At 38.1% G+C, this 16406-nt stretch overlaps 1 protein-coding gene across 1 annotated transcript in view; it reads left to right on the top strand.

Moving 5' to 3' along the window:
- The window catches only part of ABR (ABR activator of RhoGEF and GTPase), a 243946-nt gene that overhangs the window by 79594 nt on the left and 147946 nt on the right, over positions 1-16406 (top strand). Inside the window, exon 2 of the mRNA XM_072417685.1 lies at positions 2927-3111. Coding sequence (XP_072273786.1) covers positions 2927-3111 — 185 coding nt within the window. The remainder of the gene's footprint in view (positions 1-2926; positions 3112-16406) is intronic.

A 16406-nucleotide genomic window follows, 5' to 3' on the forward strand; every position in this document is an offset into this window, starting at 1 on the left:
AATAAAACTAAATCTTGCTGGCCCCTAACTTTACATGGTGTGGGAAAAAAAAAATATACGGTGAAGAAAACCAATTTTTTTGCGGGATTTTTTAGGCCAATATCAACAACATATATTATAAAAATAACAAATGTTTTTATTAAAATTTACCACATTATTATTATTTGTAAATATTAATAAAAATGTTTATTTTTATAATATATGTTGTTGATATTGGCCTAAAAAATCCTGCTACAAAAATTGGTGTTCTTCACCGTATACTCTTTTTTTCTGGGTTTAATAAGGGATGTGGCTTACGTGATATATAACATATGTGTAGGTGGAAATCTTCTTCTTTATAAAATGCTATATCTATCCAAAAGCCCATTTAGTTTGCAAACTTTGATTGGAAGAATTTTGACACACTATATCTCTCATATGCTACAGCAGAGAGTCACCTTCATGATACATTTATAACAAGGGTGTCATATTCCCATTACTAGATTTTCCTTTTGATTTACATGATGGAGAATACTGCATGAGAAGTAAGACTTAGTGGGGGTTTCTCCTCTATATTCCATAGTTGGCTCACCGACTGCATTGTGACATCAGGGGTGGCATTTATTGGAATAGGCAGGCACCTTCAGGTTCTTCACTCCTTAATGCATGGTACCCTAATATAATGACCATGCCATTGTAATGGGGGTACTTTGTTCTTTGTGTTACCGCTGGCTTATAATGACTGTATAAACTGAAGTTTAGATTTTGCATCTGTATGTGCTATGAATCCTCATTCCGCTCTTCACATTATTATATGACAAAGAAACACATTCACATATTTCAACAAAACTAATAGAATCTAGTAGTAGACTTTGCTACTTTGCAGTTTGCAAAATTCCTTACATTATATTTACCTGTCCAGGGGAGACCCCCAAAAAGTGGAGCCAAATTCTAGCAGATCGATTAGGAGCATCAAGCTCTTGATCTTGGACATCAGATTGATGAAGAAAAAACAGATTTTTTGCCCTTAGCAACTGCAACTCCAATTTTTTATATGATCAAGAAACCACTGAAATTTTGAACCTGGTTGACTCCTCTGGTAAAACCAGCACATTTCTTTTGCTTTGGTTTTCATAAACCTGTCCGCTGTCAGTAAATTCACTAAGAGCTAATTATATCTCTGGGGACATAAGACCTTACATACAGTGCCTTGCTAGGCTGACTTATTATTGCAGCGTATACTGGTAAAGCTTGTGTGAATGCATCTGAAATAAGAACTGTCTGTATTTTCCACAACAACCAGCCTGTTGTTCCTATGCATTCTTATTACTGTATTGTGAGAATACAAGGGGTGGTAAAAAAGATAATGAGACTGATTTTTTTCTTTGTTTATTATTCTATTGATAGTTTAGTATATTCTGTGTCTTTCAAATATATACAGGCTACTTTACAAAGGAGATTAACATATAGCAACCAAATAGCTTCCTTCCTTAAAAATCAATCATTCTGATAAATATCAGTTGGTGACTGAACTTCGGTTGAACTTGGTGTCTGTTTGGTGTGTTTATGATATTCTGCTATGTAATTGTTAACTTTTCATAAAAAGCATATCCTTGATCTAGTGTTTCTAAATTTTGGTTAATTTTGGCCACAAAATGTAATGCAAGGTTATCTGAAATGCCCTAATTGCATGCATTTACCATTACACATCTAATTTAAAGCGCACACAGCCGGTAAAAAAATTAAATACATATTTTTGTCAATAAAATCTAAATTACCCTGTTCCCCTCCTAATTCAAAATCAACAGGTATATAAAAAACCAAAAAGATCAAAGATACTTACTTGGGACCTCTAAGTATATATTGCTGATAATGGACACAAGCAGTTCATAAACCCCATGGCTGTACTTGTTTTTTGCGTAATTATTTTTTGTCCATTTTCCTACCCTTCAGAGAACCAACTCCCCTCAGTCGTAACTGATTAGGACTCTATAAAGTGTATGCACATTTGCTAAAAATCCTGCATTGAAGGTTGCCATAGTGACAACCATTCCTGGGGCTAAGGCCTATGATTTAGAGTTAAATCTTAAACATATAGAATACAAGACGGCTTTTTTGAGAACATAAAAAAAGAACAAAAAGAATTGAAAAGGAAAAAAAAAATTTGCTTCTGCACTGTATAGGTGTTCCTTTTACATGAGCAGTTTAATAAATGATATTTGTACAATAACTTGTGCTTTAAAATGGAAACAGTGAGCCCCACACCCCCCTTCAGTCTCTCTGACTCAGAGAAGGAGGCAACGAGTAGGGCCCGGAATAGCTCTGATGCTGTCATCTGTGGACAGCCACTGTTTTTCCAGTTTTCGCAAGCTCACAGGCTTCCCCTAATCCTTTAGTCGTAGTGTGTTTCAGAGGTGGCCAATTGACCTCTGTGATCTTTATTTAACTGCACTTCTGGCTCTTCTGGCTTCTCGTTCATCTTCTGAGGCTTGACGTCTACCCTATATGTTCTACCTCCCTCCAGTCTTTGCTGTCTTCCTCATACAATTCATTCTTTTCAGGGATTGGATTTTATTTTTTGTCATTTTCTATTCTTCAGAACATTCATCTGTCTTTTGGGTTGTCATTTGCACTGGGATTTCTGTTTCTGTCCCTCTAGTCTTTCTTGCTTTAAATGTAAATTTTACATTACTTTTTTATTAGCCCTGCGTGCTGTATTTTCCTACATGTCATTTTCCTTGTTATCATTTCCTTATTGTGCGTTCCTTTGCAGTCTGTGCACATTCTTTTGACCCTTTTGGTGCTTAGATCTTGTAGCTCCTTGTCCCACCACTTTCTTTTTGAAGAAGCTCAGATGCCAGTATGACCCCAAGGCACAAGCCATATGCTTCTTCTTTGGCTGCCCTTATTGAAGGCACTCAACGGCCTTTTTTGTTCCTTGTAACAGATTTCAACTATGGCACCGACCAATATGATGCTGAAGGGAATGAGGAGCAAAAAAGCTCCCGCGAGGGCTCGGAGACCATGCCCTACATCGATGAATCTCCCACCATGTCTCCACAACTCAGTGCCAGGAGTCAGGACAGTGTTGATGGGGTCTCACCTACGCCAACTGAGGGATTACTTCCAGAGGTAAGAAGTCTTCCAATTTCCTATTATTGCATTTGTTTGCTATGATTATACCAATATCTGCATTGTATTACCAGTGAAGGTTTTCTTGAATGTTGGGCTCAGGCTTGAATGTTAATCTTGAGTTTGAACTGTGCTGACATGGTTTGTTTACATCACTTATAGGTGGTGGAATCTTATAACTACTACCCTATATGGTAGTAGATTGCCGTATTCCCGACAAATGTTGCTTAGTGTTGCATACCGTATGATTGCAGTTTTGTCATTGCTGAGACTGGTTAAATCAGTGAAGTATGGAAGTTGGTAAGCTAGCAGTAAATGTTCAGCATGGTATAGTTAACCCATTACCATCAGAGAAGAAGGAATTCAATACCTAATCCCTAAATTCACTACTTTTCTGTCCCTTTAGTTACATGAAAGGGTGAATGAGTGGGATATGAGACCCCCTACAGTTTGTCTTATTTTTGGAAAGGGGGCACTGGTATTCAGTTATGGGCCCCAGTGGCTTTAGAGACCAGGAGCAATGATTTTCTGTTGTTGGTTGGTGTCTTGAATTTAACCTGAGAGGTGCAAGCTTTCTGCTTCTGGTGCTAGTTTGGAGATGACTTCATTCATATGAACTCATGCCAGGGGTGGCAAGTTTTCTCCAGCAACCTAATCAATTTTATCAGCAGATGGGAACAGCACTGCCGTCACCTTCAGTTCAGAATACTGATTTATTCTAGAGATTTTACTCTACCTCTTAATTGAAACCATGTATTCAAAGAGAGAAGGTCCCTAAAACTGTGCCAGTCAGAAAGCAAGGAGCATTTATTCTAGAGATTTTACTCTTCATAAAGTATCTGAAAGACAATTACAAAAATAAAGAAAGTGAGATTTTCAAATGTACAGATAATATATATTGTTGCATTGAAGCCATCTCAGTCTCTTTACAGTTGTTCTCTAGCACACATTATATACATGTTTCAAAAAATATTAAAAACACAGTAACAAACTACAGTTCAAGTATATAACAAGAGTACACAGCATAGACTAAAGTTCAGGTTAGTAGTTACTAATACTTTATAAAAGTGTGTATGAATTGCAACACATTTTGTGGGATACGCGCTTCTTCAGGGAATATATCATATGAACAAAACATCATATGTAACTAAAAAAAAAAAAAGAGAAGATAATATTGCAAGACAATATTTTTTCCCTATTATCTCTTTATTACTTTTTTTTCTCTCAAGAGAGCTACCAGCAAGGCTTGTTAATTATTTGTTTCTCATAAGAAGCTTTTGTGTCTAAAATGATCATATGCAAAACGAGTCCCCTATAATAATTTAATGGAAATAAATTCAGTTCATAGGTATACCTGAGGTACCGTTAAGTCTTCTGACAAATCATACAACTTTAGGATAAATACTTCTTTTTTAAGGGACAAGGCTGTGTAGTTTCATGATGACAATAAATAACTTCTTTGGTCCATGTCTTAACTATAGGACTACTTTTCCTCTGGCTAATAATACTAGAGGAGAGCAGGAGAAACACAGTCATTTTATTCTAGATGTTTTTACTAAATAAATTTTACTAAACTAAAATTAAAATATGAAAATTAAAAAGGTTGGGAAAGGTATGAAGGTGCTGGTGTGGTACTTTAGTCACCACCTGCTTTGCTATCACTTCAGGATGTACTGACAAGCAAAACTTTGACCCTACCGTGGAGTGCCAGAGCTTTGCCTGCTGCCTACCCCACATTTTATGATAGATTGTCTTAATATTGTACAGAAGGTAGGAACTGATAGACAAGCTTCAGCACTGTGAGGTATGGCCTCACAATCAGGCAAAGCAGGAAATAGTAAAATGTGTTGTAAGTTGCCAATACTTCTTAGCAATTTTGTGTTTTTATAAAGGGACAGAATGTATTTTTTTTAACAAAAATAATTGTGTTTTCTTGGGAACCTTTTATGTATGTCTAAAGAAGCCTACCTGCCTTTGTCTCAATGTAATGTCTACTGTGTAAAAATATAATTCCTCCTGTTTCACAGTACAATAGTGATGGGGAATAATGCATGGTGGTACGAGTACGAAACAGGATTTACTGGTTAAGATCGGTTCATCTGTCACCAAGGGGTCTATTTATAAAGTGCTGAAATGTTCCGTGGTGGAGAATATTCCATGTCAATTTGTTTTAATGGCAGTGACTTCTCCACTAGGGAATGTTTTAGTGAATGTCATAATTACTGCTTTATACATAGACCCTTAAAAGTTTTCTTGCTTTGTTTACTTAGCAATTAAAAGCTCATCTATTGCTCTGTCCACAGCAAAGTAAAAATTGGGGGAGGAAAAACTCAGTTGAGCATATTTCTAGTTGCAGATTATACTAAAAGTCAGTTTAACTGTGATAAATAGGAATCCTTGCTTGGCAAATCTAATAAAGCAAAGTGTAAAATTTAACTAATTTAACTTTATTTTTTTCTTTTACTTACTTCCCAGGTATTTACTTACTTACCGTACTTACTTTATAATAATTTATTTAGGAGATACTGAGATATTTTTGTCTTTTATTTGCCATTACGTTTTTATGGGGTCTCTGGTGTTTTTTTCTAAGTTACCATAAGTACAATCAACAGAAAAGTGTTATGTTAGCACAGGCAAGATTGATAAATTTTGTGGTCTTCAAGAACACAAATCACGATTTTGTTAGTTTGTCCTATTCACTATTTTGTGGTTATCAACTTTTGTGGTTGCTTGGATATATTGTATGTCAGAAATTACTCAGATGTGATGTGTGTGGGGGAGTGTTTCTCTGTGTACTGTAAGTGCCATCAAATGAATGGTATATTGAATCAAGATGTCTTTGGGTTTTTATAACCTGACTTACACTTATCTGCTGGGCCTTATATACAGAAGAGGTAAATGGCATGATGGGATGAGCTCATTCAATACCAGGCATTCAGTACACTCGGTGTACTCACTCATTTCCTTGTCGAGCTTACAGGGACCTGAAGAAGGTCGCTTAACTCACAAACAAACAAATCAGTGAGCAAATAAAAAAGAAAAAAATGTAAGTAATAATTAAAAGTGATCTGTTGATTGACATTTATGCTTGGTATACAGTAATTGGGGTCATACAAAATGCATTGGACAGTGAATGTGCATATTGGGAGAAAAGGACCTCACAGGAAACGAGGTGCATGGCCAGAAATATGGTGAAAAGTTTTCATAAGTGATATGTTCACTTAGGTTGCTATTGGTTTGGATGACATTTTTTTTTAATGCACTGTGTATCATAATAAACAGGTGTCATGTTTTTTTCTCCCATAAAATATTGTTACCTTCCCTTGTTTAAATTAATTTTTACATCTATTGATCTCCAGCCACTTTTCACCACTTTCTATCCGTGTGCACTGGCACTTGGCACAGTCCCTTATAGTTTGCATCAGGGGTGCATGCAACAACGTAACAATGCCGGAGCACAACTGGAGACCATTGCTCCTTCCTACCCTAAGTGAAAGTACATGAGGGAGGACATTTACAGTAGGATCAGCATATGTTATAGACTGAAACTGTTTAAATTAGATTATCATGTTAAAGCCTATTTATGATTTTACAGATTGGGTTAAGTACTACTCTAGCCTAAAACTCTCCTTTATAAATTTGCCTTGAGCCAGGTACAGGTGATGTCCCTTCTGTAATAAGTGTTTTTACCTGCCTGATCACCACCTTTTTGCCAAAAAAGATTGGGCTATGCATGCGGCTCAGTGTTGATTGCAGAATACCAGGCACATCCTAGCTTTCCCAGTGGGTACCGGGCTTGGGAATTATGTCATCCCGGCCCAACCAGTCAGTATCGCTGAAGATTTGAATCTGGAAGACAAGAAGAAAGAAGATGGCGGCAACCAAAATGGAAAGGGGACAGGTGAGTCCCGCTATAAAAGATATCTAAACCTATGAATAAAGTGGAACATATTGCAGATTATCAGCCCTTACTCATGCTGGCTGCATTGTTTTGAATTTTTTAAGCTTCCCCCTTTATTTTTTACCTGATGAGTCTTCTATTTACACGCTTCTTGTCCTAGGGTGACAACCCCACTGTATCCAAAGAGGGAGCCATGGTTGTTACTAAGCTGCTTTTGCTTTAGACTACAATCGTGTCTCCCCCCCTACATCTCCATTATATAGGATGTTTGGTAGTTTACAGAAGATGGAATAAAATGGAGATAAGATTGTATGTACTTTCATTTCAATTAAGTTACAGAAATAGAACCCCTTTTTTTATGACCAGTGGGCATTTGCTGTGCTTCTACATCTAAACTGGCAAGCTGGTAACTTACAATATTTCATATCCTTTAAAAACTAAGAATCACATATGTGAAAACTCGAGCTGCTGCCCATAATTGGTATTCACGTTTAATTTTATCTTTTAAATAAAACAATCCAGTTGCTCTAGGAAACGGCTTTTGTCCTAATGGTGTGGTTAGATCCTCCTACCACAATCTATTGCAGCACTAAATATAACCCATTTGTGTAGGAGGCAGCCTGTTAAATAGGCTTGTGTTGCCCATGTGTTTTGTCCTAGATTTAAAGTTACAAATAAATGTGACATTATTGTATTGTTTGCAATGGTTTAATAGGTGATTACTACATTCAGTGGTGTAAGGGTACCACAAATAAACTCGAACAGCTAATCCTGCTACTAAAAAAATTGTTTTATTCTGTTTTCTCCATATTATGCAGGATGAGGCTGAGTGTATAGATCAGAAATACTGGTTGCTTAGCATCCAATTTATCATTGATACACAGAAACTTGTGCCATCTGTTGGAAATGTATCTGTATAATCAGGTCACTAATCATAAGTTCTGTAGATTTGCAGCTCTCTGGTAATATAATTCTATGAGAACTGTGTTACAGGGTGGTGAAAGGATTCCAGTGACCACTATACCAAGGGAAGCTATTGTTGGCTTGGTAGTTTGAAGGGACACCAAAGTCTTTAGACCATTGTTTCTCAACCCTGGACTTCCTTAAACCTCTTAGGTCATTTACCCCTGACACCAGTGACTTTTTTGGCTTTCTGTAAGGGTGACATTCTTCTTACTGGCCGGCAATGTAGGTATGTACTGTGAGCTGTGAATATAGTAATTATAGTAGGACCTAAAAGTTTTTTCAAGGGTCCCCCTTATGTTAAAATAGTCGATAAAGACTGTAAAACCCCAAAAATGTTAGTTGTATGTGTGTATATATGAAATATATTATTATATATGTATACTGCCCTGTCCTCCGCTAAAGAAAGAGATGCTAGATTTTTGCTGATCACAAGCATTTATCTCAGGTGACGGTTAACTAACATTGCTTTAGAGGCATGCAAAAGGAGGCTGAGCGGTGTTAAGCACTATACATACATACAGCTAAGAACATATAAAGTTACTGCAAAGTCATCAGGCTGTATATGATCTATACCTTTCATTTAGTTTATGCTTCATAGAAGGGTGATACGTATTTGGTTTTACAGCATCCTTGAGTGAGCTTGTATTGCAAGGAAGCAAAGAAAGGAATGAAACTAACCAGGCATTTCTTCTCAACCTAAGTTATAGGTCTATATAAACTGTATAGAGGTAAATAAATCCTGCATTTTTAATAAAATTCAGATGTGGTATATGGCCCTTATATAAGGTGTTCATATTAAAGCAGTAGTACCACCTTACTGAATCCATAGCACACAATTATAAAGCACACTGATTTTCCCTGTGGTATTTAATCAGGAATTATATGATTAGGTCGTTCATTCTATTGCATTGTGCTGAACTCTGCATATAACTTTAGAGACCTCCTATCATATAAGATTGGGGGCTCTACTCCACATTGTCTTTTTATCAGCCCTTCATTGCCAGAATGCAAAAAGTAGGAGAAATCAATAGCTCTGTACATCTCTTGTCTCCCTCAGTTCCTGGATAAGGTTTTATGCTGCCTGTCAGCCATCTCATGGTTGGGTGACAGATTTCTGAGATTTCTGAGACTCAACCTGGATAAAACAAAACTCTTCCCCCCTTCACATTCCAAATCTCCCCCTGACATATTTCTCACTGGTATTACCACTGCATCTCACTGTTAATACCACTGTCCCTCTAGTCAGGCATGTTTAACTGGCATTATCTTTGATTCTGCCCCACATTTAGAACATTTGCAGGTCCTGTCACTTTCACCTGAGCAACATCTCCAAAATCCACCCCTACCTGTCCCCAGAGACCACCAAACTCCTTGTACACGCTCTTATCTCTCGTCTGGACTACTGTAACATCCTCCTCTCTGGTATTCTACTAACCCGACTCTCTCCTCTACAATCTATTATGAATGCTGCAGCCAGACTCATCCATCCTTCCCACCGCTCCTCTTCTGTTCCATCTCTTTGTATTCTTCCTCAATCTCTTCATTGGCTTCCATTTCACCTGAGAATCAATTTCAAGCTCCTGTGCTTTGCCTTCAAATTGCCATCTTTTCAAACTTTGCCTACCCGTCTTCTATCTCTTAAACACTCTGTACTTACCCATCAATCTGTATACCCCTCCTATCGTGTTCTACTTCCCCCACCTCTTAGATTGTAAGCTCCTCTCGCAGGGTCCTCTCCTCCTCCTGTGTCACTGTCTGTGTCTGTCATTTGCAATCCTTATTTAATTTACAGAGCCGCATAATATGTTGGCACTAAATAAATCCTGGATAGTATCTAAAGCTTTGCTCAATTGGTAACTATGGAACAGTTTTTGTTAAGGCTTTTATCCTCCTATAACAGAAAAATCTTAACATAATGCTGCAAGGCAATTTGAAAACATACAAATGACATTGTAAAATATTTATGCGTTAACATTGGTCAGGTTATTAACTGCTGACGCTGGGAGTTTGTGCGTGCATTTAGTCACCTATAATACTAATGTCTAAAACATTAACCTTATGCTTCAAACACAGCAGAACAGAATGCAGAACAATTGATTTTTGCCCTAGAGGGTTTGAAAAATAATTGCAATGGATCATCTGACTTGGAGTGCGTTTCTTCAGGTATTTGTAGATGCTGTTACTGCAGCTTTGATGCATTTAGAAGAAAAGCTCTTTCTTTTATCATAGTGGATACCGGAGACTTAATTTATCAAATTATCCACATTAAGAAATCCAGTCTGAAGATGTTTGCTCTTAGCAAGAGCATTCTTGTGTTGCCTCTTCTACTCGTGTTTTCAATTAATGGGTACAATAAACAATTGCTTGTGTTACCTCATGAGCTCACATATGTCAATTCTACACCTGACACATTCACTATACTTTAAATTTGACAAAGCTGTGATGTCAATACTGTACATAGAGAGCGTTTCTGCTCTATGGAGAGGAGAGAACGGCGGAGCGGCACCGCCTTGTGCTTTCTCCCCTTCACTTTGATTAGGGTCGTTGGTGGATCCACCAGGATGGATCCATGAACTACGAGCAACAAACGCTGTACACCCGCCAGATTCTCGTACGATATCAGCCCTGAGGCAGTTATCAGACGAGAATCATAGCGTTGCTAAGTCAACAGTTCAAATCGGAATAAGATATCTAACATAAACTTCCAATGCATGTAATTTAAGATTTGTCGCTTCAGGGCTTTCAAGAGCTTTTACAAAATAATTTGCAAATAGCATTTGCTAGTCACATAAGAATATGCACAGCTTCCAAGTGCTACATCATGGGCATCATACTAGATTGCCCTGGCTTTGAGCATTCCATTGTGGGACACAAGAATGGGCCATGGATGTTCCCTAGTTAGGAAAAGGGTAAAACACTGGACTGTTTTGGACAATCCTGCAGACTTTGCATAAGAAAATGTGTAGTTACTGCCTATGCAGACTTGATTACAGTTGCTGAACCTATTTATACCTAATTGTATGATCGGCCCATTTTTGGCATATCTGCATTTCCCAATATAAATTGCAGAGGGCCTGCAAATCACCAAACATTATCAATGTGCTGACCTTGTAAGTAAAGCTGCCAGTTTTTACTGGCAGATATATCTCATTGTGCATTACTTTATCAGCCCCAGCAGCACACTTTGTGAGAATGCACTCCTCATGATTACTTGTATTATGGAATGATATTAACAGCACAATGACCTGGATACCCTTCTGTTATTTGGACAGTTTGGGTTTGGTTCATATGCATGGAGGCTTTTATTTGGAGGGGTTTTCTCATTTTTCCAACACTTGGCATGTTCTCTTTTATCACCTTGCCAGATTTGCTTTTTTGGAAGAGCACAGGCTGCACCAGTAATGTGTCTGCCTCTTACCAATTACCTCAGTACCAATGTAGTCATTATTTACCCCCAAATGTACTTGCTACATTTCTCTGCACAAACCACATCATGAATCTTTGCTGTGTGTTTACTAAAGCATAATTACTACACCAAATATCTGCCGCATACTTGATAGGGCTTTGGGGTTATTATTGCGTTGACAAATACTCATTTTGAAGGGGAAAAAAAACGTAATTCATGTAAGTTTTCAGCAAATTGCTTTTTTGTGCATTAGAAATTAATGAACTGTCTGAGCATTGTCACCGTTTACTCCGGATGCTGCGGCCATCATCTGTAGAAACTGAATCCTCAGGGAGTCAGCAGGATATATACAGACAGCACTACGGGGCCAATGATGATAAATACGCCTAATCCATTTAAGCATGACTGAGAGACTTGCTGTAACACAACTGTAGTACTGCTTATAGCTGCTTAATCTGCTTATTAATATAGAAACAAAAAATCATTATGAAATTGAAATAATGATAGGTTCATGTTTAAGGTCACTGGAGGGTTGAGTCACTTGGCAATTCTGCATCTTCGAGTGGCCATTGTTAAGTTTCCCCATAGTGTCTCTGCCCCCTCCAAGGCTGTATTAAAGCTGTTGCTCTAATTGAATTTTCCAACTTGTTTTGTTATATGAAGTGCAACTGAGCCACTGGTGTTTCCCAGTGTAAATTAGAAACAAATGTAAATTGTTTACATAAAATCAACCAGTTTTCTGGCCATTTAGTCGACATACCAGGATAACTTGTATGCAGTACCAGCAGCAGCAGCAGCAGCAGCAGCCTTTCCCAGTACTTTAAATGTCATAAGATCAGAATGGATCTCTATAGTATTGTATTGTTAGCCCAGAATACCCTGGTGAAACACTCCCAAAAGGTTTGATGAAGTTCTGTATTCCTTTATTACTTTTAATAAAGTTACAACATATTACGGGGGTTTTAAATGACAAATACAAACAAGGGAGGAAAAGATGACCCTGCCCAAAAGAGAACAGTACACAATGGGAGAGGGGCAAGGAATGGTGGCTTTTTAGTGATGGGTTAGGAGACAGATGGAAACGGGTAGGGAAGTTTGAAAAGGTAGGTTTTAGAGGCTCTTTTAAATGTGTGGAAAGCCTAAAAGGATGAAGAGTTCAGAGAGTGGAGGCAGCCCTAGAAAAGTCTTGAAGCTGTGCATGGGAAAAGGTTATGAATAAAGAAGTCATTAGTAGATCATTGGAGGAGCAAAGAGGGAGTCTAGGGGTGTATTTGTGTGTCTGGTCAGAAATATAGGTGGGACAAGAGCTGTAAGGGATATGAAAGAAAAAAGCAGTAACTTTTAAATTTGATTCTGAGGTGAAATAGAAATTTCCAAAGACAGGTGGCAGATGAGGAGCAAAGGGATGAAAAAAAAATTGCGCTGACCTTTATTTGTGAATACCTGAATGATAAAAATGATATCCACCTCTTGTCATCTCTAGCGCTTGAAATGGGAAAGGTAGGGGCTGCACTGACAACCAGTCAGGCTCAGCGTTACTCAGTATCCAGTATTTATATAGCACCAACATAATATGCAGTGCTTTACAAAGTCTATAGTCATGTCACTAGCTGTCCCTCCAAGGGGCTAACAATCTAATGTCCCTACCATGGTCATATGTCTTTATGACAGTCCAAGGTCAATTTGGGGCTGCCACTTGAGCCAACTGTATGTCTTTTTTGGAATGTGGAAGGAAACCCACGCAAACAAGAGGGGAACCTGCAAACCCCATGCAGATAGTGTCCGTGATTTGTACCTGGGACCTAGCGCTGCAGTGTTGACCTATGTTCATCATAGTTGAACCCCCATTGGTGTGTTGCTTCTTCATTGAGATAACACCACACAATACCTCAACAAATGGACCAATAAGCAGTACTTTATGTACAGGTAATTTGAAGAGGAGAAGGTGTATGTTTATTAAGCATGGTTCACAAAGCTGTAAAACAAAGATAGCTCTCATTGGACTGAGCTGAAAATAAATGACACGCTAAAAGAAATCCACTTTATAGATTTAACCTGTAGATGGAGAGGAAGAGGATTGTTCATTGGTATGAAAAGGCTTGTCAGTTGCAATTTTACAAGAATAAAGTGTAATCTCGACTGATAAATGGGTGAGGCAATATAGAATGTGATATAATGTGGGGTCCACAGTAAAATGTTTTGCTATCGGTAGAAGGGTTTGCTATCAGTACTTGGTAATGGGGTGGTACATTAAGTTAGAAGAAAACAAAGGGAATCCAGGATAGAAGGAGCGAGATTCCCTTATCCACAGGTGATTTTGGAACATGTCAACCAAATGTGGAGCCTTTTTTTCAGGGCATTATTATTTAACATATTTGAAAATTCTGGCTACTTTATGACGGTGCTTAGTTTGGTGTAGCAGCCAATTGCTTTGCACAATCCATAATTGAGAGAGTTACAGTTTCTTGTGGCCACCCTGCAGATATAAGTGGTGGATGTGTCTGTGGGCAAAGCTCCCTGATAAGGGTAGCATTGACATTTCTTGATTATCAGTGTACATGGTTAATGTTGGGGACAGATATTTTGCACCTGCAAAAATGTCAGTTGCTTAAGAAAGAAGTGGGTGGAAGTGAACCAGAAAAATTGCAATTATTGGCAAAAGATCTTGGAAAATAGAGATAGTTAGACTGCAGTTACATTGCTGGAGATCCTTTAATTAACCTTGAATATAACTGACACAATTATTCTACTCTTTGCTTTTTTTTATATGCAGTGAAAATATCAAATTTAATGACGGGTCGTAAGCTTCCGTGTTCTTGGCTTGGAACTAGCAATCATGATTCACAGTGCCTCGAATAGGTGTGCTTCTTAAATGTCATCATCATGGCTGTCTGCGTTGTGTGTGTGGGATGACGGGTTCCCTTTAATAATTTTAGACTCTGCACTGTACAGAGATTTATAGCTTTTCTCTTGACCAGCCATGGTGTGCTGTCTAAAGTAGGGGAAATATATTGAATAAAACACAGATCAGTGAGCGTGCCGTACAACCTGCTGGATGATATGACCGGGTTTTAAGCCTTTGGCTTCAGTTCAAGCAGCAGTGTGACCAGACATTGATTTAGGGGACTGCAGCACTGTGCAGGGAGCAGCCTATACAGCAGCAGGAACTAGTACTTCAGTCCCAGCATCCCTGCCTTGTAAATGCATTTTCATTGTAGTTAACCCCTTACTGTACTGAAATTCTGGTGTCACATTTTCTTAAAACTGTAAGTTTTTTTATATTTATGTTTAGTAACTCGCATGATGTTGTAAGAAGCAGCCATATACCACAATGACATTTAACATGATATTTTGTTCAGTTAATTTCTAATCTCCATACAAAGGTTGTTTTATGATAACCTCTGAAAGTTTTATACAGTACAAATGTAATCTGATTTTTAACAATGGCTTTTACCAGCCATTCTACCTAGCGATAAATTATAAAAGCCCCCCCCCCCCACCATGCACAATATCTTGTAGATGTGTTAGGCTACGTACACACGTTAAATGAATATTGCTTCAGGGCTTCAGGGCCAGTATTGGACGAGAATTTGACGTGTGTACAGTGCTTGTCCGACGTCGTACAATACGACTGCAATACAAGTGAATGGAAGAGAGCACACTGGGGTGCTGCTCTGTCGTTTCCCCCCTCCCCTCTCCAAAGAACAGAATGGTGCTGTATGTACATCGCTTTTCATCATCTTTCAGTCTTTAGTTATTGGAAAGGATTGTAAAAGATCCTCTCCAACACCAAAAGTCTTACGTGTACGCGACCTTAGGAACGACATGCAAAACAAACACCACTCCAGGTGGGTCCACCTTTGCCTGCTGTGCTAGTCCAGCTTGTCACTGTTAATGCTGTGTTACCCTGTTTCTCCAAAAAGAAGACCTACCCCGAAAATATGTCCTAGCATGTTTTTTCAATATTTTTGAGGATGCTCGAATTATAAGCCCTACCCCGAAAATAAGTCCTACCCTGAAAATAAACTACAGAATATACATGGACAAGAGGTGCTCGTTTAAAGAAAGCGCTGTTGCTAGACATGAGAAATTGGGGCCAATGGTTCTAAAGGAAATGGGAGTCACAAGAAATTCAAGATGGGATTCAGGGTTTGGAGAGTTATAATGATCCAGAAGATGATGACATGACTGTATTTGAATAAATGTTGATTGTTGTTTATGAAAAAAATGAGACATCCCCTGAAATGAAGCCCTAGTGCCCTTTTTGGAGCAAAAAATCTTACTTTAGGAAAAAAGGTATGAGGACAGTCCATCTTGATTAGGGTGATATTTATCCCCCACCTCTGATAGGACCGAAAAATTCCCTGGAGAGAATTAGCTAAACTTTAAGGGGAATTACAAATGGGGGTCCAAAAAGATATTCCTGTGACCATGTTTGGAAAGCTTATCAAGTCAAATCTTGTGTTCTAAACAAATTCTTTTTAATTCGGTTCTGGTTCCATGGAAGTAGAAAGATATCTAGAGAAATTGCCTTCTGGGATAGGCAGTGATTGAGCAAACCTTCCTATTTGCATCTCATCATTGTGACCGTAAGATTGAGAACCGGCTAGAGAACACATCTTTAATGGAGATATAGGATTATATATAGGAGAATAAATCCACACATTTGCAGGATTTCAAAACAACAGAGAGTAAAGGCAGAAATACAGTAGCATCCTTATCCATTGACATTTTATTGCCGGATGGAATGGTGGCTTTACCAAAATAAAATAAGTAGATGGATTACTGCTGGAAAGGGAGTTCCAAAGGTTAATTAAGTACAGATACAGTTATCAGAAGGCCACAAAGAAATTGTAAGATTATAAAAAAAATGGCTAGGTCCTCTGTAGGATATTTATTTTACTGGAGTTTTTTAAATAAATAGATGTAAGGATTATTCCATTTTGACAAATAATATTCTGGATAGGACCTGCTTAATGTTATTTGTCTTTTTTGAAATGTAAAAGAGGTGTGTATGTATAC

This window comes from Pyxicephalus adspersus, chromosome 1 (genome assembly GCF_032062135.1).
Source record: "Pyxicephalus adspersus chromosome 1, UCB_Pads_2.0, whole genome shotgun sequence".
NCBI lineage: Eukaryota > Metazoa > Chordata > Amphibia > Anura > Pyxicephalidae > Pyxicephalus > Pyxicephalus adspersus.